We start from the raw sequence: 26,834 nt of genomic DNA on the forward strand, positions 1-26,834 counted from the left end.
ACATCTAAATTCTGCAGAATGATTACCACCATAAGCGTTAGCTGCCCACCTCCGTTCCGTCATATAATCACCATTTCTTTTTTGTGGTGAGAACATTTGAGCTGTCCTTTCTTAACAACTTGCAAATATATATACAGTATTATTTTCTTTTCATTTTTAACCCCTTCTTTTACTCTTAGGTATCTCCTAGGATCTTCTTAGTCTCATTTCTTAATTCTTCAACCCTCCTGTGAATTTGTCACCTTTCCATGTACCCCACCTGCCTGCCCCAGACTCTCCCCTTTAGTGTTCTTGATCTGGATGCTGAAGGCTCTGGCTCGGTCCAGAAATATCAGGCATTTTAGGAATAGTGACTTCTGCCAAGGTTTCTCTTAGCCAAACATAGGGCCCTTTGTTCTCTCTCCCTATTATCTTTTCCCAAAAAAAGGCCAAAATTTATTTTTTAAGCTAAACAAATCATGAGAACGACTTACATTGGCATGATTCCATTCCTCCGTGAGTATTAATCTGAGGCCTGGAGAAATGAATGCCAGAAATGTGCATTTAAAATGTGATTATAGTTTAATGAAATTTGCTTAAAAACTAGATTCCATGACATTTATGGCACATGTATCTATGTATTTAATATATCATTGATCTTTTTAAAAGTTGCCTGACCCATATTTTCCTCTGATTACTTTTCTAAATCTGTAGTAATCTCCAAAAACATTTGGGGATTTCTATACTTCAGAGCTTTTTTCCTTTATTAATCCTGTATATCCCTGAATTTCACTCTGGGTAAAGGTTCTCTAGGGTGATCTGGAGTTTGTCAAATATCTCCAGTAATAATAAAAGCGATGGGAGTGCAAACTGGTACTGTTGGTTACTGGTTGGAAATCTTTTCTTTTAATAGATTTATCAGAGCTTACACTTCCCCTGAAGTAATGAGCTCTTAATAGCCTTGTTTGACTTCCTTAAGAACATAGCCAGAGGTTGGTGCTGTTGGTTCTTTGGGACTTTGTGTACCTTCTTTAACCCATTCAGTGCCACGCTTGGCCTCCCTGATCAAGGCCGAGGGACCTTCTAAGACAAGAGGATGGTGGGGAAGCAATGGAGGGCAGGGGTGCAGCTGTCCCTGGGGTAAGACAAAGGTGAGAGGGAAGTACTTTCAGACTGAGCAACCCTTGCAAGCAGGAACTCATTTAGTATGTCCACCATGATTCCATTTTTGGAGAAGAGAATACAGTTTCTTGAAAATAAAATTGGGCAGGAACCTCGATGGTGGGATTACAACAGATTTTTCTTTTTTCTTTTCTGAATTTTCCAAAGTTGCTACAGTGACCATGTATTACTGTAAAAAGCCATTTAAAAGAAAGAAGGAAACGGGCCTGGCCTCTTTAGTCTCCTTCCCGAGGGACCTAATCTTTCATAGATTTATTTCAAATCCTAAGCATCGCACGGAACAGTGTGGTGAGAGGAAGGCTCTCATGAGGAGGCCCAGAGCGGTCCAGCAAACAGAAGGCTGTCCTTGAACTGGAGGCCGGCTTCTCAGCCTCGGTTGCATGCTCTGGAGTACGTGTGAAGGCCCTGCCTCTCCTCCTTCCACTTGACAACTAAGAGACGATTGCATTGTGTTGGGGATTTTAACTTTGTCTTTTTTCTTTTTTCCTTCCCTTTCCCCTCCTCACCCCCGTCCCCCCTCCTTTCCTTCCTCAAGGCCTCTCCCACCTCATGATGAGTGAACAAGGTAGGTGCTTCTTGCTTGCGGCACTGTGGCTGCCCCGAATTGCTTGCCTTTGTGCCTCTGGCTGGTCGCTCAGAGCCTCATTGTTGCTGGCAGGCCATTTGCTGCCTGCCCCTCCTGCTGCGGGCCAGGCTGGCAGCAGGGCCACCCTGGGGTGGGGGTACCTTTTCTGATGCATCTTGGTTTCCTGTCCCCATCATCCCCTTGGCTTGCCCATTCTGCACCACCATTTGTCATCGCGGGCACTGGCCCTGCGGGGCTGCCTCCGAGAGAGAAGCATGAAACAAGGCATGACGGCGTCAATAATGGGGGTGAATGAAGCTAATTTCAGAGCAACAGAGCGGTTAACTTCCTCCTGCTCCTCCCCAGGCCCCATGCTGGGGCCCTGTGGTTGGGGGAGAGGAGCTGGGCTGCTCCCAGAATTTCACTCTGAGTAAAGGTTTGCCTTTTTTTTTTTTCCTTCCCCTCCATCCCACTGCCCATTGTAATGACTTTCAGCCCCACATGGTCAAAAGAAGCCCTTGGGGTTTGACTGTTTTCAGTTTTATATAAAAGCAAAAACCACCGAAAGAACATGCTAATGTCTTCGTGGCAGGATTCTAACTCATTATACACCCTGAAGAAAACTGCGTATGAAGATCTGTAAATTCAGCATCTGCGACCTAAAATATTCAAATATGCAGGGAATGAGCTGTGCAGGAAATTCAGCTCAGCTAAGCACAGGGTGGGCTGTGAATGAAGCCTTTTTCTCCTAAATAAAAATTTTCCACATCATCAGCCTAAATCAGGATTCGAGAACTGAGCCTACTTAAAATTGTCTTTTCCTTCACTGTTCAATTGCTACTATTGTGTTCCTTCCGAGCTTTGGGATGATTGCAAGATTGGTCTACCTGCCTTGCCCTGACACCCAAAGACTGTACTTTAATTTCTCTTGTCTGTTTCTTTTGAAAAGACACATGGGACTTTGGTGCCTCTTTTGGAGGACCAAAGAAAAGGGCAAGATGGGGTCCATCTGTGTTTTCTGTTAATTCTTGATCTTTTGGGGAGGGTGGGGCAATCCTGAAGGGCTACTCCCCTTCCCTGTTCCCTTACACTGGACCCATCACACGGTGTTGTCATAAAAGGGAGTATGCTCCAATAAGGAAACCATCCAGGGCTGAGAGAAGTTTGCTTATGATGTCCAGGGAGCTGTGGAGGTGGGCAATTGAGGGTATCCTGACTTGATAAGACAGTGTAAGGAGGAAGCACACCTTCCCAGTAGAACTGAATCCTCCAGACCTGAGCCAAGATCCACGATGTGGACTCAAGACTTTCAATGAATATACAGTCTGGTATAGCGTAAGCGTCAAAGAACAGAGCTGGAGGGAGGAGGTAGTGTGAGTTTGCCAGTGTTAGATGGAGCTCTGGAAAAGTCTGGGATGAAGCCTCATTATTCTTGTCTGAGGGTGAGGGAAGTTATCTGACGATAGTAGGTAACTATGAAGTAGGCATGAGTAGAGGATGCCCTTGATGTCAGCCTGGTGTCCAGGAGTTTGAGAAAGTTAAGCGCATCTCTGCAGAGCAGGATGACCCAGCGTCTCTGAATTGGTGGAATTCGGTGGCCTGACTTTGATAGCAATTTCCACCAGAAAAAGCAGACCCTTGGAATCTTGATGACAGATGCCCTTCTATTCTTTTTCACCTTGTGCTCCCTTTGTCCTTTAGGGGTCCTCCTAGCTTCTGCAGTGGCTTGGGGGCATGAGGGCATCACGTGGCTTCCATGATAGGATAGAGACTAGGCAGATGGGCAAGGCTGGTGGGAATTCTTTAATCTTGATTTGGATATTTTGGACCCTTCAGAGGTATAGCTCAGGTATTTTGCAGGGTCTGTCCCAACATCGGTATGAACAACATGTGGAGAATCTGTATTATTTACCTTCCCCCGCTCTCCCACCTCCTCCTCAGCTTCTCTTGGGCCCCCAGCATTGATGTGTACCTGAGTAGGGAATTCACACACACCCATGTATGCATGCACTGCGCTAAGTCAAGTGCTTTCTAGAAACAGAGTCTTTAAGCAATGAAAGAATGACAGACACAGATACCGAGAATTCCTCGTGAGAGAGACTTTCAAGAAAGGATGCAGAATTCTTCTGGGTGGTCAGTGCCTCTAAGTTTTTAAGTTGCAACTTGCAGTTTAATCTGTTTTTAAGAAGCTCCTTTGACTGCATCCCCCTCCTTTCATATTTTCCCCCCACAGCCCACTCCCTTCTCTGTTCTTGCCCTGTGATGATTGCCCAAGAAGCCAACTCTGCTTCCCAACTCTACTGCTCTTCTTCCCCCATTCCTTTACCACGAAAGAAAGCTTTCTGTCTGGTTCCCGCTGAACCTCCAGCATTGGTTTCTGATGCCTGAACGTATGTCCAGGAATACTTCCTGTGTTGTACATGCATGTGACACTCTTGGTTGCCATGACTCGTGTTAACGTTGGGAAAATGCCGGAGAACTTGGCTTCTTTGAGACTTTCACAAACCAAGTTTACATTGGTGAAGTGCGCGCAGTTTCACATACATGGGGCTGTGCAGTGCTTTTGCATGCAGACTTGCTCGGGTTTCTAAGGATGGGCCGGGGAAGAAACGAACGGGGAAACCTTAAACAGGAAGCTGGTGAGGGCAGTTTCAGCTTGTTTACGCTTCACATTGTGCATTTGTCTTGTGCTGCTTTCTCAAGGTATTGTAGTGCCGTTGCCTTTACTGTTGTGCGTTTTTGTGATGTTCCCTCCCTCTCTCTCTCTCTCACCGCCTCCATGGTGGACACCATGCTTCCTCTGCTTAATTGGACCTTCCACTTCATTTCCGTAGGTAGAAGTAAAGGTAGAGATGATTTTATTTTTCTCATTATAACTCTCAATCTGCCTTCTGAAATATTCATGTCTCCAAGGGGAATTGTCGATTCTGATGAATACAGTCCAGATTCTAACTGAGTGCTTTTAACAACAACTAAAAAAATAAATAAATAAAAAGCCAGTGCTCTCGTTTCCCTTCAGTGCACTTCGTGTTCGGTGGTTGGGGATCATTCCGAGTTGGCCTGCCTCCCCCTGAATCCAGGGTGAGACTTATCCATTATGGCGTGCTATTTCTAGCAGGAACAGGGGACTCTGAAAGTAGTTATACAGAACTATTTTACTTCACTGTGGGATAGTCTGAGATCCTCTCCCAGCCAGTGTATTGAAGGGACAGGGGAGATGTGAAATGGTGTACTGTTGTTTCTATTCCTCGAGTACGCCTGGAACCGGGGCCGACATCTGTGAGGGAAGGATGATAAGAAAGGGGAGAGGATCGGTGAATTGCTTGAAATTTAATGTGAAATTTGGGGGATACGTATGTATTGCTGTTTTATCTTCTGTGTTTCCTGCATTTGATGAGGGAGTAGAAATGTTCTGACTGGGGGCGATGGGCTAAGAAGTGTGCGACCAGGGCTGTGGGAGGACACGGGAATGACAAGGCATTCCATCGGAAGGAGAACATGGAGAGAGGTAACACTGGATTTTCACTTCCGAAGTCAACCTTTTGCCAGGTAGGCAGGGAAAAGGAGAGATGCTGAGAGGGTGGCCTTGCTCCTGTGCTCTGAAGGGGCTTTCAGCTTCACACCTTTGGGGAGAGCACAGCTCACTCCTCCGTTACAATCAAAGCTGTCAGAGACCTGAGCGCAAGAGCCTGGCTCCCCAGCTCAAGGGGGATTAGCTGTGCAGCAGTGAAGGGAGGGGTTCACTGATAAATTATAAATATGTGTCTGCATCCGGTGCTCCTCACCGCCCTCCTCACCGTCCAGGGCTTTCTCGGTGGAGCTGTGTGCTGCTGCTCGCTGCAAAGACTGGCAAATCACAGGAGTAGGAAATGCAAATTCTGGCATGAGGATGTCGAAGAAGGAAGGGGCTGACAGGTTACTGCAAATGCTGATTTGACTCGGGTCTGCGAACGGGTCATCTCTCCTTTTGAGTTTTATGCTTTCCTGGATTTTTAAAGTTATGTGTGGTTACCTTGGAAGCAGTTTGGTCCTTTCCACTTTGGAGTCGGCTGATTGCCTATTCTTTTTACGCTAATTGCAGGCGGGCCCGTTCTCAGAAATTTGTCTCGGGGAACCCTTACCCCGTTATGAGCTTGGAGCCTTTTGAAAGGAGGTGGGAAAGGGAGAAGAGGAAGAGGAAGGAGGAGTGGAAGCATACATCTATGAATGTCCCTTCCGCTTCTCTCCTTCATTTAACCAGAGGCTGCCAGTGATTTCCTCAGAGGCAAAGCCACCAATCCTTGCCCAGGACTCAACCCTTCTGAAGCCTGTGGCATTGTGTCCTCTGCCCCTCCTCTCACTGGTTTCTGTGAGAGTACATGAGAAGCAGTCTTCCTGTCTTCCTGCCTTCCCACCCCTTTCCTTTCCATAATCCCCTAAACTGTCCTGCAAGACAGATCTTTCTAGCTTTTGCACATGGGTACCTTCTTTTCTTTCTCTGGCTACTGCTGCTATCTCTGAGCGTGTCCTGTGTACCAGCAGCTGTACCCTGTGCTTTATATGCCTTATTGCACTTAATCCACACACCTGCTATATGAGGTCGGGATGGTGTTACTGGGGCTTTATGCGTAAGTAGAACAAGGCACAGAGAGCGAAGTTGCTTGTGTCAGTTGGCTACTAAGTGGAAATGAAACCCAGAATCTGGGCCCCTAACCTCTGCTCATACTGCCTGTCTTGGATCCGAAGATAACTTCCATGGATGTGCCTCCCGATTACTTCCCTGGCACAGACCTCTCTCGAGTTCCAGCCTGTCACTTTGCATTCTCTGTAACACATGTCCATATAAATATCCCACTACTGCGACCTCAGGATGTCTGAAGTCAGCCTTCATGTCAGCTTCCCTTTGTGGCATCCCTGTTCTCTCTCACGGTGCTCCTGCCCTCCTCATCACCCACACTTGGAAACCAGGAATCCCTTTCTATCCTTCCTGAACTCTTCTATGTCCTGGGTGATCAGTTGAGAGAGCTTACTGAGATTCTCCTCTGGAATGTCTCCTGTGTCTCTCCTGGTACCACCCTAGTTCAGTTCCCACGTGGCCCTTATTAGATTAGCCTAATTAGTCCTCCTGCCTCTATACTCTTCCAGGCTGTCCAGTAACTGAGAACTGCTTAAGCTCTGCTGTCCCCCACACGGAGTGCAGGATTAGTATCTCACTTTGAAAGTCATCCCTAATATGGCCTTGTGTACCTTTAACCTTCTCTCCTATTAATCTTAGGTGTGCAAAATCGCTGCCAAGTAGGATACCAGATAACCTTCCTGGACCTTTCCTTGTCTCCAGCTTTACTTGTTCTGTTTCTCTCTCCTGTAACTGCTCCTGCTCCCTGTTGTTCTGCTCATTGAAATCACACATAGATTTCATTTCCTAGTTGATGCTGTCCTTTAGTGCTGCATTCAGAGATGAGCTCACCCTTCATGTATCTCTCTAATATTTTATATTGGAGTTATTTGGGAATGGGGCCACATCTCTGTACAAGATGGGCAAGTTCGGGCAAGACAAACATATTCATTTGTTAATGTCCAGATGTGTCTAGCATGGTAGGCTGCATGTGGAAGGGACTCAAAATCTCTAATCCTTCTTATCCTGCTGTCAGTCATCTTCCTAAAAGTGAAAATAAAGCAAAATTAAAATGAAATCGGTTCACGTAGCTCAACTGTTTAAAAGCCTTTGAAGGATTCTCATTGTGTAATTGTCAATGTGCCTCCCCAGCTTTATTTTCGACAATATTTTCCACTTCACACTATCACCCCTACCAGCCTCCTGTCTCCTGAAGTCAACAACTCACTCTGCCTGAATTCATCTTATGGTTTCCTGCCTTTGGCCTTTGGCTGGAGCTCTGTCCTCTTTCTTGAATGTCCTTGGAACACCCTTCCTCTCCTTATCATCTTTTAAAGCCAAGCCTCCTAGGTGTGCCAGACTTTGTGCTTCTGTTATAGAGTACCTGTGCCAAACCGCCTTGAATCAGATTTACTCATGTGTTTCAGGAAGCCCCTCCCTAAAGGACAGAGGCTGTGTCTTGGCCATTTCTGTCACCCACACTGCGCTTAGCTCAGTATTTGCTCCAGAGTTGTACACCAACCTGTGCCCCTTGTCACTGGCCTCCCTACCCCCCAACCTACTTAGCAAAGATGCCCCAGTGGATCATGGAGTGAGGCCAAGCATTCTGGTTCCAGTTCCCTCCTCACCCAGGCCTTCTCTTGGCCCTGTGTGTGCAAGTGACAGAGGGAAATGGTCACAGATCATATCAGAATAAAAGCAGGAAAGGTCTTTGGATTTATTCTTAGGAGATTGTCAGAGAAAAGAAAGCCTCAGATCTTGTCATTCTTTAAAGCTGAGCAGCAAAGCAGTGGAAAGAATCACGAAGTGAAATCTAGAAGACTGAGCAGGTTGTATGCGTCTGTGTATAGGCTATAATGATAATCACCATGTTCAAGAGGCCTTTGGGCTGCGCTGGGCCGAAAGCAAATGTGACTGCCTGGAAGTGGCTGACCAGAGGATGTACTCAGCAACCTGCCTTGGTCAGCTTTTTTGGCCTGATTTTGACAGTCTTCGCTTAAGTGTTGAGTGCATTTTAGCTTCTGTCCTCCTTTTCTTATTGACTTAGGGATTGCCCATTCTGGGTTAGGTCACCAAATACTTCTTGAAACTGAACTTGGGGTAAGTGTTGCAGACTCACAAGTCAACAGGGGCCTGGCAGGTATCATCAAGGAGCGGATCTTGTGTTAAGGAAAATTCTGGTGTAAGATCACAGTAGAGAGCCGTGGGGACCATGGCAAACTGGGGAGCACACATCCTGTCAAGGGCCGCAGACTCTGCTCCAGCTGATTGCCGCCTTGAAGAATGCCTGCCCAGTGTCACCAGATTCTCAAGAAAAGCCAGAAGTGGATTTGATAAAATTGTCAGTTCATGGCATCTTTCGCTTTATGTATGTATGTATGTATGTATGAACACAACGTAGGCCACAAGCTACAAGTTTTTGATCTTTGGCTTGAGGAAAAAGGAGTAAGGTATTCCTCCAAGATTTCTTGCTGAATGTCAATAGTGGGAAGTAGTCATTGGCAGCATGCTTGATTAAATTTCTCTTTGCCCGTAGTGGTGGTCAGGGCATGGGAATCTTTCTTACCCTCCGCACTATTGCCAGGGAGCCCAATCCATATGTTGGGTGAAACTGGTTTCGTAAAGTAGGGTAGGCATGCTTAGGGAGGGAATGGCGAATGCCGAGAATGACCAGGAAACGAGGTAACAGACTGCAACCATGGCCAAGAACAGGCATGATTTTTTAAGTCATAAGGGCAGCTGGGGGCACTTAATTTCTTTTTCCTTTTGCTTTACAGAACCCTGTACTACTGGACTAGATAGTGGTGACCCTAAGATCTCCTTTAATCCTTCAGAACCTAAAGACCTCTTCCAATTTATTTACACGTCCTTTTCCCCGTGTAGATTTGATCATTCGCCTTCCAGTACTGAACTAATCAATATTGGCCAAACTGGAAGGAGATAATCAAGCTACATGAACTCAAATGTGATTTCATGTAGATTGTATTTTGCTGGTAATAACATTAAGAAAGCTGATTTGAGGAGTTGAGGCCTCTCTTGTCCCTGCTAGGACCAGAGAGCCCTGCAAAGAAGTTACCGTGTTGATAGCCAAGTGTTTATGCAAATTAGTAAATGCAATGCCAACTACTAATTATGAAAATAAACTCATCTGTGCTCTATAAATATCTAATTATAATAAAATAGGGGCAATATTACATTTCCATCTCTTGCCTCATCTGTTTCTCATCCACCACTGATTTGTCCTCTTGACAATGAATAAAATCACTTCGTTTTTTAAAGAAGCCTATTTTCCATGTTTTTTTTTCCTTCTAATGTTTTGAAAGTCTGTGGGGGGGGAAAATAGATTTATTTTCAATGTAGAAGTAAAATTGCCTGATTTTAGCAACTCTCTGTTTTTGACATCAATGTCTTTGAAATGGTGCTTTAAAAATATGAAGTGTTTTTTTAAATTTCCTTGTTTAGAAATTTTCATTGGACAGTGGAGACTTTTTTTAGAACAGTTGTTTCTTGGAGTTTTTTTTTTTCTTTTTAAACCTTAATGTGAGCAGATTTATTCGTAAAATGTATGATGGATCAATGGATGTTTCAATTCGAATCGACGGCACATAAAGGGAAATATTTCTCAGATTTCTAAGCAACATGCTTACTTCCTCCTCAATTATCAATTTGGATTGATCGATTATGTACAGATTTTATATCTGTGTATATATATCATAAAACACTTTCTCCTTGAAAGTGAACAGTGCTCTCCTTGTATAGACTTTTATCAAACCAAGTTGATTGATCCTGTAGATCTCTAGGCAGACACGTGTAAACTTAACTTTGATAGCACCTACAGGTCAAGGAGCTTCAAAATAAATTGTAATATGCTTATGACACATCTCGTTTACAAAGAGAATTCACAAGGGTAGCGTGATGGAAAAATATTTAATAAGAGAACAAGCAAACGTGTTGCCTGTGTGCTTGGGCTTGTATACGTATGTCATGGTCTATTTCTCAGGTGTGCAGGACGTGTAGTGTATCTGGGTGTAGGCACAATTTCTCCAAATACATATTAACAGGTTTATAATGGTTGAATATTTTCTCACATGTGGCTTTCATTTGTAGTATACTGAAGAGAATACAGTCCAGGGGGCCGCGCATCTGAATTTAGCATAGTGTCTGCTGTAGCATGAGAAAAGCAATGTTTATTCACCATTCAGCAAATACTGACAGAGAGCCAGCGATGTGCTGGGCCAGGTGCCCGGTGTTGAGTACACAGGGCTGGCCGCGCAGATATGGGCCCGGCCTCCGACACCTTGGTGACAGTCCATAGCAGTTCGAAGATGGTTTTCAGATGTAACAGTGACCTCTCTTCCTAAAGTCTTAAATAAATTCAGTGTTCAATGTAGTAATACATCTGGAGTTTTAAAATTACCCTTTAAATTCACGGATGCAGAGAAGAGAATATTCTTTGCGTGTGAGCAAGCAGGAATTTTTCATTTAATCCTTCACGTCCTCATTGAGAGAGAGCACACACAGCATAGAGTACGTAAAATCCACACTCCAGGGTACAGCTTAAATATTTAACCAAATACACCCATGTCAGTACCATTAGGATCGAGATAGAGTACCCATCCCCCCATAAGGTCTGTCCTGCTACTTTCTGTCACTTATTTTTAACATACGTCTTCTCCATTCCAATGCTGTGCATATCCATGTAGTAATCAGCAGGCGGCCTCCAGAGAGCTTTCATTTTCGTTAAGAACCGGGTAGCCTTGTGAGAAAGGGGGGCACTGTGGTTTTCACTGTGTCAACAGAGTCACAAATGTTGTCCTTCGGTGAGGTGTAGCTTTGCTCTGTCTTTGATGGTACTCGGATTTCCTTCTGCACAAAGAGAACATCTAATTGATATCATTGGGCTTTTCTTTTCTTTTTTTTTTTTTTTCCTGAGGCATTAGTGGCTAATGGAACAGCAGAGGTAGAAAAGACCATATGCTTTGTAAAAAGCCAGACTAATAACACTTTTCGATGGACGTCTGATTTTTAAAAGTGCCGCATCTTTCATTAAAATTTACATGTGAAGTAAGGGCAGGCGCGGTGACATGAAAGCTAATGTAGCTTGCGCGTCTTGACATAATAACAATCACAAGAAACTGGAGATCCCAGATGGCAGCTTGGCCTTTGCCATCCTTTTAATAAGCTACTAACTGCTAATTATTTCACTCTTTTGGGCAAGTTAATTTACTGTTGACTCTTAAAGAGATATTGCTCTTTTTCTCCCGGCGCCACAAAAATCAGAGCCCTTTCACCTAGAGCTGTTGCAAGTGCTTTCGTGCAGGTTGAAAGCTTGTCAGCTGATGGTAACAATGATGGCAAGTACTGGGGTGGAAAATGTTGCTTAATGAATAATACTTTCTTGTATTCTTTGAATGTAGAAAAAAAATTTTTCAAACGTGCTTGGCTAAGGTTCCATTGTGTGTGCGTGCGTGTGTGTGAGAGCAGTAGCCCAGGGAGCCCATACAAGGAGAGGATCTCAAATTTGGAGCCTATTTAAGAGTGAAAGAACAGCTGCCTTTTAAATGGCTGCTAATTCTGACAATTAATGCTGTTTTGTGAGTGTGTGATTTTCTGTGATAGCGGTTAGGAGGGATGATGGTGTGTAATAGCTCACTTCCTAAGCTTTATGGTAATGTAGTGCAGTGATGGAAGAGGCCGGGGTCCGCTTATTCCGGAGCCCTTTTAAATGAAGAGCCTGCAGAGCATACTTCTTCTGTGCTTCGACTTTCTTAGGATGATTTCGTATTTTAGCACAGACACAGATTATTAAGTAAGTGTGCAAGTGGGCTTGGACGCATCAGGAGTGTTTGGAAAAGAACCTTGTCTGCAACGAGCTGTCTGACAATCAAAATATTTACTTAAAGATAAGCTAATGACTGTGTCTTGCAAATGCCTGCGGATCCATTAGTGAAATGAGCGTCAGTTCTTTCGCTTGATACTTACCCGAAACTAGATCTCGAACCCCAAATACTGTTGGGTGTAGATGTGTTGGTATTATAATTCTCTCGAAACCAAATGACATGGGTATTAAACAACAGAGATAGGAAAATCTCTCAACCCATTTTCTTTTTTTTTATTATAATAATTTTTTTTATTATATTATGTTAGTCACCATACAGTACATCCCTGGTTTTTGATGTAAAGTTCGATGATTCATTAGTTGAGTATAACACCCAGTGCACCATGCAATACGTGCCCTCCTTACTACCCATCACCGGTCTGTCCCAATCCCCCACCCCCCTCCCCTCTGAAGCCCTCGGTTTGTTTCTCAGAGTCCATAGTCTCTCATGCTTCATTCCCCCTTCTGATTACCCCCCCTTTCTTTATCCCTTTCTTCTCCTACTGATCTTCCTAGTTTTTATGTTCAACCCATTTTCTTAAACTGAATTTAGTGTGTTACTATGATCAGTTGTGCCTTGTTGCTGGTAAGAATTACTAAATGGTGGGGCACCTGGCTGGCGCAGTTGGTTAAGCATCCGACTCTTGGTTTTGGCTCAGGTTTGTGAGATTGAGCCCCATGTCGGGCTCTGTGCTCAGTGCGGAGACTGCTTGTCCCTCTCCCTCTGTTCCTTCCCCTACTTGTTCCCCACCCCCCAAATCAAAGAAATAAATAAAATCTTTTTAAAAAATAGAATTGCTCAGTGGTTTAAAATATGCATTAAAAAACAGTTTTCCAGTTATTGGTGAGACCTCTGAACATGACCTTCATAATGTGGGTTTTGCAGTGTACTATCCTGTCGCTAGTGACTAGTGTGTTATCCAGTTGATGGGAGGACTGTGGAGGTCAAACACTAGCCATTTGCTTATTGTTTAAGTCTAGAGGAACCGGACACGTTTTAAGTGTTCTGTTTCTTTAAAACTAATGCATCACCTGGTTTCAAAATAACCCCACGGAGAAATATCAGCGTGTGTGAATTTGGGGAGGTTTTGTCATCTTTCAGAATCTGATATTATACAGCTTGTTCAGCCAGATTGCCACCTTCTAAAAGAATTTTGAGAAATGCTAATAATATTCCAAGAAAAAAAAAGCACTGAGAAAAATAAGTTCTCAAAACATAGGTTGAAGACAAAATTAAACAGATTTTTTTGACTGTAGGACTTCTCAGAGCCTTTGTTATGACAATGCAAGTTATGCATCGTTGAGAAAGAAAGTGTAGTTTTCAAAGTTACCCAAATTTATTTGATGTGAAATCCTTTTTTTAAATATATATATAATTTACATTTTGGATGAGGACAGCTAGAATTAAAACTAGTGTTCAGTTGAAAAACTTGGGGCAAGATAATTCTCAAGTCTTTTCCAAGTCTAATATTATAAGTTGTAATGTCTCTAGAATTTGAAAGAGGCTTTTGGATTGGCTTTACTCAAGAATCTTTGTAGCTACATTTTCTGTTTTGATTGGGAATAGTTTTTTGGATGGATTACTTTCAATAGGGAAATTACTGCTTCCTGGTAAAATGCATAACACAGATGTTAAAACAACTGCAGTTTTAAAGACACTAGTCTTGTTAAAATGCTTCCAGTTTGTATTACCTAAGTACTCAAACGGATCTCCATCCACCGTGTGTAAACAACTGGCCTGCTTCACTCCAGGAAGGGCTGATCTCAGCATAAGATGAGAAAATTACTGGGAACTTTAAGTTTTATTTGCTTGGAAATTTGGAGCTTGTTAACAGGCGTTGTGGTTACTGTCCACTTTATTGCTAAGACCATTCATCTGATCGCTCTGAGAGTTTGACTCTCAATGCCTTTTTTTTTTTTTTTCCAGACAGCAAACGCAAAGGTGGAAGACATTCTTCCCAGAAAGAATTACTTGTACTGTGTTTAGAAATCATTGGCTCAACTGAGGATTTTGTGGGCTTTCTCATTGCAAGGCACAGGACTTTGTCCTATTTATGTGCTGTCCGTTCAGTATGAAGTGGCTGCCATTGATCCATCTGTTGTAGGCCATTCGCCTGGGGCTATTAATCTGGTTGTGGAGACATAGTTTGCTGAGCCAGCCATACCCTCCTTCGTTTCTCCCCAAGTGACCACTAATGAGCATTTACAAACGTCTTGGCCAAAATGGTTGTGGGATGGGTGACGTTCCCAGTTACAAACTAATTGATCCAGGTGGCAGTTGAGCCTGTAACACCGGATATCCGGGTGTGAATAATTCTAATGCAGGGTCAGCACTTGGTTTAAAAAGAGCACTGGATAACCTGCCCACACCTGTGGTTATGTGGCAGCAATACTATTTTTATTTCTTCATGCTGCAGTGTTAATTGTAATGGAAAATGTTTGTGTTTTTTAAAAAAGATATTTATTTATTTATTTATTTATTTATATTGGGAATAAGTGTCAGAAGACTAGTTCGGGATGCTGGGAAAGACATGATAGATCAGAGCGCTGATGTTAGTGCTTGACATTTACAAGGTATACAGCCTTGTAAAGCCGAATTATCCTAATAAGTAAAATGGGAACAATAATACTACCTACTTCACAGAGTGGCTGGGAACCACCGAGACAATGTATATAAAAGACTTATGTGAGAGCTTGGATCTGACATTAAAAACACTAATTATCACAAACGTTAGCAACAAACATTAGTTATCAGCATTGTAATAAATACGTCTTGTCAATATAACCATAGATCTGGGAACTTTGAACAAATTAATCTTTTTGACCTTTCACGTCTCCACCTGTACAATTCCTACTTGTAGGTTTGTTCTGGATAATCATTGATATCATGCAGGTGAAAGACTCTGCACATTAAAATGGCACTATGCAAGGTGAAGGAATTAGTAGTCCATCAGAACACACACACTCCACAAAAGGAAGGGCAGTGTGTGTTGGTCACCGTGGTCTATCCAGTGCCTGTAACACAGCCTGCCTCGTGGTAGAAAGGACTCAGTGAGTAGCTGTTGAGTGGGAACTAGAAATCACTGAGCTAGTAGGAACTCTTAGCAGAGTTCAGTAACATGGACAGATCCAAGCTTCCCGTGATTCTGTTTTCCTCTCAGTGGGAGGTCTTTGGGCTACCTCCATTGCAAGAGGGAACTGTTGGCCTCTTCCTTGAGGGCCTCTCATACTAATAATAAAAAAAGTAATCCCGATAAAGCCAGTGCGTTCTTTAGGTGTTTGATGGATGTGTTTGCTCTTTCTGTGTGCACAAGGAGCTCAGGGATTTCATTATGTTACTTGATGAAACTACGTGAGCCATGAAGAAAACAAATGCATTTAGGTAAGAGTTACTTTACTAAAAACTGTTGATCTGCTTCCCCAAATTTTAGGAGCATATCATTTCAGAGCTCAAAGGGATCCTAGAATTCCTTTAGTTCACCCCACTGTGATTTTGTGGATGACAGAACATATGCTGAGGGGGCAGAAGTGTCCTGTTCGTGGCCACACTCATAATTTGTCATGTTGTTGGCGTGGGACCCAGACCTTCTAACTCCCAATGCTATTTTCTTTGCCTTTCCACCAAGTTGTCTCTGAGATGTGACCAACTTGTCGTCACCATCACTGCATGACGGTATTTGTTCCAGATCATCCGCAGGCTGCTGAGATCATTACTGATAATGCAGTGTCAGAAGGGTCCTGGAAATACCAGGATGCGAGCATCGTAAAGAAGGATGTCTCTTAAATATGTGACTGCCCCGAGAGCCAACGCAACCCAGCTTTTGACTGTCAGTAAATTGCTCTTTCAGGATTTTTTAGAATTCCTTGTACCATTTACGGACTTGCCCCGTCAACTGCTTTGTTTCTGGCTTAAAGTAAGATGGTGACACCAGGATGGCTTTAGAAAGATTTTCCACCCATTTGTTTTTTTTCTTTTTACTGTCCCGTGTTGCCAGTTTATAAGAGTAGATGCCTGAGAGGAAATGCACTTGGGACTCATTTTCAAACTATTACTTCATGATCTTTCCACTTCCTTTGTTCCATTAAGAATAGTTTAGTAATTTTATTTACAATTTTTTTAATGAAAAGGAAAATCCATTTTTTCTCAAGTAGGAATCTATTTAAGTCAGTATCATTCCTTCTTCTTCTTCTTTTTTTTTTTTTAAGATTTATTTATTTGAGAGAAAGAGAGAAGGGAGCATGCATAGGCATTGGGGGAGGGGCAGAGGGAGACAAGCGGACTCCCTGTTCAGGGAGTGGAGCCAAAGGTGGGTCTCATCCCAAGATCCTGAGATCACAACCTGAGCTGAAACTAAGAGTCAGATGCTCAACCAACTGAGCCACCCAGACAACCCCTGCTTTGTTTTATTTTAAAAATCATTTTCTACTTTAGGGTTTGCTGATTTTTAGGGTCTACTTTATGGGTCTGGTGGATTAAGTTTAGTGCCCTTCCATGAGGCGCTTTTGGGGGGTGTGGATCAGCACATGAAATCAGTTCTTAAATTGTTGCCAAACCACTTTCCTTTAGACTCTTTTGATCACAAGGGCTCTCAAGTGTCAAAGTCATTTGGAGAACTAGATAGATAAAATGCATGAGCGCTAAGCTTTTTTTCCAGGATAGAATAAATAAATGTGTTTTCTATTATGTGCTCAGCTTTGATAGTGATTTGTTAAAAGGAAAAAAAAGAAAGGCAATGATATTAAATATTTACAAGAGTGATTTAGTTGTATTATCTTGTGCTCTGCATCTCTGTTTAATAGTGAAATCAGCTACTGTTGAAATAAATGTCATTAAACCAGTGGTAGTGTGAAGGTCACTGATGAGGCAAGGTTAAAGTAATTTGTGGAGAATAATGATTTTTGTCAACTTTCCAGATCCCTTCCTGTTTTCGTCGGCTTTTCTCCGAAAATAACAGGAAAAAAAATACATTGGAGAATTCACAGCTTCACTTTTTCTCTTGCATCCTTTATGCCCTTTCTGGCCAACCCCATAGCTGGAAGCCTTTTATGCATTTTTTTGTTTCATCCATTTAGTGGACAGAGACAGGACCGTTCTCCCTAGAGGAAGCGGTTGCATTTCCGTTTACTGGCTCTTCTGTTGGCCCTTGCTTGGCAGTTTGTTTTAGAGGTAAGAGCCAGTGCCTCTTCCTTCTTGGAAATGGTTTATCTCGCCTGAAATGATCCTTAACTTTCTCTACCAGTTGATCCTCTATGTGAAGCAATTGTTTTTTAACTTTATTTCTCATGTCCCTTTAAAGAAATCTCTGAATGATTGCATGTCATTATCCCCATTTTCACAGATAAGAAAACAGAAGTCCAAGTTGCAAAACTAGTTACAGAGCTAGTAACAGGACCAAGATAAGCTTAGCTTTGCCTGAGTCCCTAAGCCAAAGCTGATTCTACGTAACGATGTAACGACATACCGTCACTTTAATGAATTTTATTGAACGTCACTTTTCCATAAAATGGGAATAATGATACATTAATGTAAGATACTCTTAATAACGCATATAGATAATATTACATGTAATGTATTATTAATAATACATTGTTTTGTGGTAAATTGAGAAGTGAACTAACACATGTTGAGCACCTAACAAGCTGTCTGGCTCTTGCTGTAATTTAAATAAATAATATGTTCCCTCCATTCTTGACAGTAACAACAAAGTATAATTGAATTTAACAAGCACCGAGCAGCCCACAATATGGTAGGAGGAAAACACCTTTATAATGAATCCCAAAAGCTATTCATATTTTTTTCCCTTTTGTTTTGGGCTTTGTACCAAATGATACTTAAAATGTGAGAGCCTTTTTCTAAAGGCAAGTAGTTTCCTGTGAGGTTGAGATACTATCCGGACGTTGCTGTGGTAGCGACTTGTGGCTCGTTTCCCAGCTGGTCTGTGTTTACCTGACCCTGAAGTCCAGAGAGCAGGCTGGGAACAGGATCAAATGGAGAGGTACAGGGAAGTCATGGTATGTGTTAGTGTAGACTGACTGCTGTGACAAACAGTCCCCAAATCCCAGGAGGGTGATGCAAACAGGTGTCATATTCACATCCTGCTTTACAGTGCAGATGGGTGCATGGTGGAGGAGGGGTCTCTGGTCCACACAGTCATTCAGGTGCCTTCCATCCTGTGGCTTTGTCATTTTCTGGAACCTGTGCCTTCATTGCATTCTACTGGCAGATGGAGAGAGAGGGAGAAGGGGAGGGAGCTTGAAGGATTTTTTTTAAAGGGTCAAGCCTGGAAGTAGTGTGTGCCTCTTACTATTGACCAGAACTCAGTACCATGATCCCACCTGATTGCAGAGGACGCTGGAAAAGGTAATTTAGTTGTGCGCCCAGGACGACAGGGAGGGGGGTTTGGTGGATGCGGTGGCAGTCTCTGCCCCGGTGGGTGAGTTGTGTTCTGTTCTTGCGTTGTCTTGTGTCAGGCCTGGCAGACTTCCGCAGCTTCCCTTCCGTCAAACTAATGAATAAAACAGCAGCTCCATGGTTTCTATGAGACGGAGGATCCCTGCTTTCAAATGAAATACGTTTGAAATAAAACCCTTCAGAGTNCTTTCAAATGAAATACATTTGAAATAAAACCCTTCAGAGTTACCGTAATGTTTCTCAAAGTCCTGAGAAACACCCTCAGGAACTTCTGAAACTAGCAACTTTTAGTTTCTGCCTTCAAACTGCAGAATCTGCAGGTCTGAATTATTCTTGATCAGGCAACTTGGAGACATACAGTGCTCGAGCCAACTCCAAGGAATAAAGCAAACCAAAAAGGGAGTGTCTGACTCTATTAAGTGGACTTCGTTGAAGATAAATTTCACATTGACCTTAGCCTGTAAACCTATTTGTTATACATGAATTTTTATTATAATTTTTAAGGGATTTAATCTCAATCTTGCATCCATAAACCAAAAACTAGAAGTGTAGTTGGGATCTTAGCCTCCACTGAGGGACTGGGCCAGATGCCTGATTCACTAGCATTTTGTTTTATTCTGATTGTTGGGTAAGAATATCTCAGCGTCTTTTTTCCCTCTTTATCACTTCACAGGGGGCACCCGTGATTAAGAGACTTTTCTTGTTGTGTTAGGACAATAGTAAATAGGAGTCCAAGTTTGGTAGGCTTGCTTATAATTTGTGGCTGACTTGTGAATAGTTAAATAATGGCAAACCCTTAGTTCTCACTTTCATATTCTCTTACTCTAATGTATGTTATAGGAACCATTAAAACCACGATATTTTGAAACGCACCCCTTTCCTGTAAAGCCGTGCCTTTATCCCTTTGGCCACGTTGTACTTCCGGAATGGATGTTGGAGTGTGGGTAATTCTGGGCTTGTGACTCTTTTCTTTCTCCTGTTTTATCTGCCTCTTTTTGTGTCTTTGTGCACAAGTCTATGATTACTATTGAGTTTTTTCCTAAATGCCAGCAATTATCTCACAGGTGGAGGGATTAGGAGAGAGCCTAGAGCATTGCACTGGGATTAGAAGAAAGGCTGCCTCCACCCGCTTTAAATAGAGTGAAGGAGGGAGTGGAGACTTGGAGGAGTTCCGCAGGATCGGGGGGAGGGGTGGACGTTTTGCTTCTGATATTTAAGTCCCTAGATGGAGTGAAGGAAGAAACTCCTAATGAAAGAAAGGGGATTAAAAACCTGAGCTTGTTTGAGGTTATTGTGTCAGAGAGCTGGGGGTGCGGGGAGTGGGGGGACAGCGGCTGTTCTGTTCTTCTGCCGCTTGTTTCACCAGCTTCTTCATCTGAGAGGTTTATTATTTTTTAATTAATTAATTAATTAATTAATTTTTGGTCTGACAGTCTATTTCGGGGCGGGGGGGCGGTATCTAATATATGCCCAGGCCAAGGGAATTTTGGTGAGACATTATCTTTCTTCAGAGCAGGGAATGATTTATTTACCTAGTATGTCAGTTAGGATGCTTTCAGCTGCAAATAACAGGACTTTCAGCTCAGCTGCCTTAAACAACATAGGGGATTTATGGGCTCAGTTCTTGAAAAGTCTAGTAACTCAAAGGATTTGACCAGGACCTACTGTCTCACTTGGCCCATTTTTTGGCTCTGTTTTCTTGGTGTTGGCTTCCTTCTTGGCAGGCTGCTTCCCTTGTGATCCCAGGAAGGCTGACGGCCATTCCCAGGGTGATTTGCTTTTAGATTCATATAAGTGAAGAAGAGTTCAGCAGAAATCCTGGGGCTTCCAAGTAATTGGCCAGCTGAAGTCACATGTTTCTCTCTCACCCAATCGTGTCATCAGAGGGATGGATTTTGCTGGTATCTTAGGCCTGACTCATAGGCTCAAATTCCAGAATTAAGGGAGAGAGTGGGCTTTTCCTGCAGCACATGAGAATTAGGGGGAGGCTGGATATTTGACCCTAAATTTTGGAAATTGGGGATTGAATATTGTGTAAGAAAAGCCAACTGCACCTGAATGGGAGACTTTGAAAAATCCGAAGCCAAAGCCAACCAGATTAATCAGGAATCAGGAACCTCTGGGTGTGTGTCTTTCACCCTGTTCATTTGGCTGTCAAGTGCTCCTATGGTGTGAGGAGGGGGTGTCCGTGGGGGTGTGTGTGTCCCAGCAGAGGCTCTATTTGGAAGCACAGAGCCAGGAGGGGAAGGCTGCTGGAATCCCAGCATCCGTGTAATGAGGGAATCAGTATCTTGGGATCTTTTCTCATTGATGTGAAAGGAGGCAGGGATAACGTCCACGGGAGTGGAGGGAATGCCAGACGCAGCTTGCTTCAGGTGACAAGTGCTCTGACGGAGTCTTCTCCTCCTGCCCGATCTCAGGCCTCTGCTTGGGTCAGCTGACATGGGTTGCTACTGATGGATAGCCGAGAGAGGCAGCCCTCTCGTCTCAAGTGTGTTTTTAACAGAGTGGCTTTCAGTAAATATCTCTTTCTCAAATGCCTCGCCTCATTCACGGAGTCTTTCTTTTTAGCTGCTGCTTAATCAGCGGCTGCCCCTTGGCACACTGACCTAATTCTCAGCCGCACTTTTCGTCTGGGCTTTTGAGGCGGTGCCTTTCCCGTGTCACTGCTGATGTTCGCTCCACCTTGACCTCTAGCCACCACTCTCATCACCTGCCGTACACCCCCCTGCGGCAGGGGCCTTTGGCCAAAGGGGCAGCCAGGGGAGCAGACAGAATGGATTGGGTCTTGAGCCGCAGTGGTTGGGAGGATGTGCTTATCGCCTCCAGACCAAGCCCCTGGAGGGCAAAGCCCCCTCCTTATGGATCGCTGTTACCCCTGCGCAACAAGGTTGCATTTGACCTTTCTGAAACTGCTTTTAGGCAAGTGCTTCTCACAACTGAATGTGCCTCTGCATAATCGGAACATCTTGTTAAAATGCAGGTTCTCGTCGGGGTGGAGCCTGAGATGCTGCATTTCTAACAGGCTTGGGGGGGGCGATGTCCATGCTGCTGCTGGCCTGTGGTCCACACTGGGGATGAGGAAGCCTTTCAGGCTGTCACCTTGAATGATCTTGCAAGTGAGGCCGTTTAGTTCTCTAAAAAGTCAGGATACAAAAGAGAAGAGCAGCACGTCTCTGGAAGTAGGTGGGGGAGCTGGGCCTCAAATTCTGAGGAATCGCTTTTACCTTTAGGCGACCAAGCAAGTGCTTGGTGAAACTCAAGCCTTCTCCACCTCCTTGGATGGTAGAGGTGGGGTGATACTCTTCGTCTCTGTCTCCATGTCTGTATGGGGTGTGATGACATTGGCTTTTCACGGGAGCCTCGGGAACGTTTGATCATGGCAGCCATGACAGGTACTTGGGTGCCATTTCATCATTCCCACCAGGAGAGAAACGTGACATTTCTGTCTCCACCAGACTCTACCTCATGTTCCTAAAAAAGCCCGTTTCTCCAACAAATCACCTCTGGGACCCATTTCTGAAGGTCTACCCAACTCCCAAACTCCAATTCTATGCTGGTTGTAATTATCAACAGGTAAGAACATCCTATGTGTCCCAGCCTCAAGTCCCTACCCCCTCGTTCAAATTCCCAAGAGCATCCCCTTAAACATGAGTGATTGCTGGAGGCCTGGGGAACCCGTGGTGGTGGTGATGACATACGCTCTTGCCAGCCTGGGGCCGGGCCCTGCACGTGAACTTCCTCTGGGTGTGATTCCACTCGAGTTTGTTCGGCACATGCAACGGTGGTCTGGCTCTCCCTGTGTTCTGTTCAGCCTTATTTGATCTTATTCTCCCTATTTCCTGTCTGTATAATCCCCCAGTAGGAATCAGATTTAAACAACGGCAGAGAGGAGAAAATGCTTAGGAAATATAATCTGCTGATAGAACAAAGCAGGACATTTAACTGTTTCGTCGACTCCATTGTTTCATTTGGACGAGAGGGAGAATGAAAGAAGCTTGGGGCGGCTGCTGGAGGAACGAGAGTGAATTAGATGGCTCTCATTTCACAATTGGTGGCCTGTGCCTATGTTGGCTAATGGATTTTTGACGAAGCTTGGTTCCGACTTCCAGCTGGCAGGTGTCTGGGTTCAGGTGTTTACCTGGAACATCTTGTTAAAATGCACGTGCTCATCGGAGAGTGTCTGGTGTCTTCAGGGATACCGCATCAACAGCTGTGAGTAGATCTAGTTATTCAGTCCACTCTGAGAAGGGTTAAAGTGTGGGTCTTCAGCTTCCCTGGGGACTAATCCAGTTGCCAGAGAGTCAGAATACACACCACTTGGTGGGGGGGTGGGGAGGTTGGGTTGCCAGGACGTTGGTTGTTATTATAGTTACAAATGGAAGTGTTTGAAACTTAAATCTGAATTTAGGCAGCAGGAGGAGAAACAGGGATGGACATGAATTATTTATTCCATCACTAGGGTCCCAGAAGCGTGGAGTGGGCGTTAATCTTCTCCACACAGGAGCCTCTGAGCAGGCTTGAGGTCGTCTGTGCGAGATCTGACCTTATCTGCTCCTGGCCAGACACCTCGGCTTCAGCTAATTTGCCTTGAGAATAATCTGTATGAGACCCTTTACCTTGCTGTTCATAAGAAGAATGTTAATATTTACCTAGCATGTGGTCAGAGGAACCAAAAATGCTTGTGTCTGTGATTTCTTTTAATCCCATGATTTCCCAGGGGATCTGAAGGGAGAGGGGGAAGCAGGCACCAGCCGACTCACTCTGTTGGTCTGCTGGGTGTCAGGGCCATGGTGTGGATTTCCCGAGCTGAATGTGTGCTGGCCATCGCATCCACACAATAATCCAGTGAAGGGGCTTCCATTGTTCCCATTTTGCTGATGGGGAAGTTGAGGTTTTAAAGAGATTCGTGATCACACCGGAGGCCACCCAGTTCTGAATTATCTTTGCTGGGATTCAGGTCCAGGATGCTCTCATACCCCCGGCTTGCATTCTTCCCACTGCCCCAAGGTAGTAGATGTGATAAAGACATTTAAAAACTTCCCCAAGGCGAGCAAGGGGTAAACAAAGAGTTCAGGGGATTACAACCACCCTTAAAGACAGAGCCAAACCGTTCTCCATAAAGAATCATTATGCCCCTTTCCACACCCTCCTGTCCTGTCTCTGTTTTCTTTCTGGTTCATAAGTATTTGTAGGTGCGAACTCTATTTTCCTCTCTTTCTCTTCCTGTCCCCTGCTCTTCAGTGAGCACAATGAGTTTTATTAAGTTTCCCTCAAGGCTCCCTGTTCGATTTAGCGTATTTTTCTTGCTCAGACTTTTCTGAGACACTTGCCTGAAGCAAAGCACGGCAGGTCTAGATGCTTTGTACATTTTTGTCTTTCGTCATCAAGGCAGGATCTCTGGTTCTGTGGTAGAGGGAGGGGAGGAGGGGCCAGGCATACTTTCTCGCTCCACGGTTTTGAAGTTTCAAGGTCCCTGAGCCAATATAGACAGAGTTATGCATTTGACAGTGCATCATGCCTTCATGGTTTCCATGGGCTTCAGACCATCATGGGTCTACCCTCTACATTCATTTGTTGAGCATCCACTGTGTGCTGGGTGTCAGGAATTGGGAGATTGTGTTACTGGACAACCAGGAGTTAACGACCTGAAGGGAACCTTAGCACAGATGAGGGAGGGCTCTGAGGGCAGATCAGGTGGGGACTTCGGGTAGATGCTTTCTCCTTTTGACTCTTCACCTTCTTCAGTGAATTTAAGATCAAACCCCTGTGTCGTGCACACTTCCCATTCCTTTCTACCATTACTACCTCATCTCTAGAACAGCTTTGCCATTCCTCTAATTGGCTCTTGAATCTCACTTTCATGCAAACTAGAAAACTTTATTGAGCCTCTAAGGGTTTTTAGGGGCTGGGGTATAGCATGAGTAAGATAGGCATGATCCTTGCTTCAGAATGCTTACCATCCTTTGGGGCAGAAAGCTGTCAAACACGTAATTGCAAATGCAGAGGATGTTAGGGAAAAGCAGGGAAGTGGAGCAGGGGTTGCACTCCCTGGCTATCTGGAGAGGAGTGATCATTTCTCCTAGATCCCAGCTCTGTTTGAACACGCGTCTGTTGTGTCCTCCCCCTTGCTCCGGCTGCTCTGTGGAAATGCACTCTGGAGCCCATGTGCTCCAGCAGCTGTATTGCGTTCAGTTGTGTAGCCCTATTAAATTTCTCTTTGTTCTCTGATGGTCTCTGTCATGTTTCCTGTCTTGATATACTCTCTCTTTCATAGGGCTACAGACAAATCTTCCCTAAACTCTGTGCCCCATATATTACTCTTCCAATAAAATACTTCTGATGTCCCCCCCGCCCCAGGTTATCCTTACTGGATAAAGTCCAAGCTCCTTACCCTGGCATTCAATATGCCACAATTTGGGCTAACCTCAACATCCATCCCTTCTAATGGAACCCTTTGCCAGAACCAGGCCCTGCTAACTCATGACCCTCCAATATCCTGGGTATCATTTTGTCTCCAGGGCTCTGCTTGTGTTGCTCCCCTTATTTACGATACCTTCTCCCTGATTCTAGCATGTGTTGAGCTTTAACTCAAGGGTCGCTTCTGGGACCCTTTGCCTGACCATCTCAGCTCTTCACATGGAACTTTCCACTACCACTCCCTGGCCACTTACCCTGTTTTGTCCCCTTCTGTGGTTTATATCTCTTTCTTCATGTCTCCCCAGCCAGTCTGTAAATTCTTAGAGGCTAGGCACCTCCTTTTCTACTCCTTGTGATGTGACCACCACAATGCCTCTACAGATAGACGCTTGATAAGTAGAGGATGGTAGATAGGCTGTGTCTGATGAATTAGTTTTACGCAGACTTCCTTAAAGTGCCAGGCATGAATCTCTAACCAAGTGACGGGGGCTCATAGGAAAAGAACTTGAGGAGTTAAACGCGGATTTAAAATGTCACATATCTTCCCAACTCCAGCCTCTGGATGTAATCAAGGTAGTATTGCTTTCGTGGACGATGAAGTAGGGGGGTATGGGGGCCACGGATATTGAGAGCAGGGTTACTAAAGAAGAGCAGCACAGCGCAGAAAAATGTGAGTTAAAGGCAACGAAGAGAGAGCCCAAGTCATCAAGCTCTGGTGTGGACCGAGGAGCCCTGGGTTCCCGTGTCTCCAGCTGTGAAACTTGGGGAAGTCACAGTATACCCAGAGGAAGTTAGGACCCTGCCTGGCCTGCCCCTGGTCTGTTGGGAGATCAAGTGAAAGCCATTTATAAACTGTAAAGTACACTGTGAATGGAAAGGAGGGTTGTTACTATAAATGGCATCATCACTGCGTCCTCCCAAAGCCGCACCGTGGCAGGGACGGATGGGTGGATAGGTCTGTTGTGGCAGGAGGGAAGAGGCCAGACTGGAAGGAGCCTGTGGTCAGACCCTGCAGGCCCTGAAGTAATGCTGTGTCTGTGCAAATGTTCTCAGGTCAGGACAGTGTTCTCCAGGCCTGGCGAAGGTGTGCGGGTCCTGACCTCGCCTGTGACAGTTGCAAGTGGGAGGCCAGTCCTAGGATGCTAAAAGGTCCCCATCGCCATGGTTACTGTACAAGGACGCCAGGGGTGTCAGCTTGGGCATTGGAATTAGCAGAAGACCTGGGTTGTGGTCCCAGCTCCGTACTTAGCAACTATGAACATTTTCTAGAAATGCAGCATTGCTGTATCAAGTGCCGGAGACAGAGTACTTTATCGCCATGATCTTACCTCCATCTGCAGCACCGTGAACTAGGCACTGCTGTTGTTCTTCTAGTGCAGACAAGCAGACAGGTTCAGGGATGTTGGCGGACTAGCTCATGGTAACTAACTATGAGAAACAGGAGCTGGGTTGGGACTCAGGCCTTTCTGCCAATCCTGAGCTCTTAACCACTCTACTCTGTTGCCTTCAACCTCTCAGAAGCTCAGTTTTCTCGTCTGTGCCCTGGGGATAATGATATCCTCCCTGCTCACCACATGGGGTGTGAAGATCTAGTGAGAGAAAGAATGGATATGGAAGGACCGTGTACATGGCAAAGTGTATGTGGTCCATGCAGACATTCACTGAGGACCTACTACCTGCTCGACGCTGGGGTCGGTGCTGGGATATGGGGTTGGGGGGTGGTGGGATAGGGGAGCCCAGGCACCTGCTCACACGGAGGTACATCCTAGTCATAATCCATTAACACAGCTGTCAGAAAATGGGA

The 26,834-nt window shown here is 44.5% G+C and overlaps 1 protein-coding gene across 1 annotated transcript in view; it reads left to right on the forward strand.

Moving 5' to 3' along the window:
• The window catches only part of NRXN3 (neurexin 3), a 1,691,473-nt gene that overhangs the window by 269,164 nt on the left and 1,395,475 nt on the right, over positions 1–26,834 (forward strand). The window contains exon 6 of the mRNA XM_034643175.1: positions 1,697–1,726. Coding sequence (XP_034499066.1) covers positions 1,697–1,726 — 30 coding nt within the window. The remainder of the gene's footprint in view (positions 1–1,696; positions 1,727–26,834) is intronic.

This window comes from Ailuropoda melanoleuca, chromosome 14 (genome assembly GCF_002007445.2).
Source record: "Ailuropoda melanoleuca isolate Jingjing chromosome 14, ASM200744v2, whole genome shotgun sequence".
NCBI lineage: Eukaryota > Metazoa > Chordata > Mammalia > Carnivora > Ursidae > Ailuropoda > Ailuropoda melanoleuca.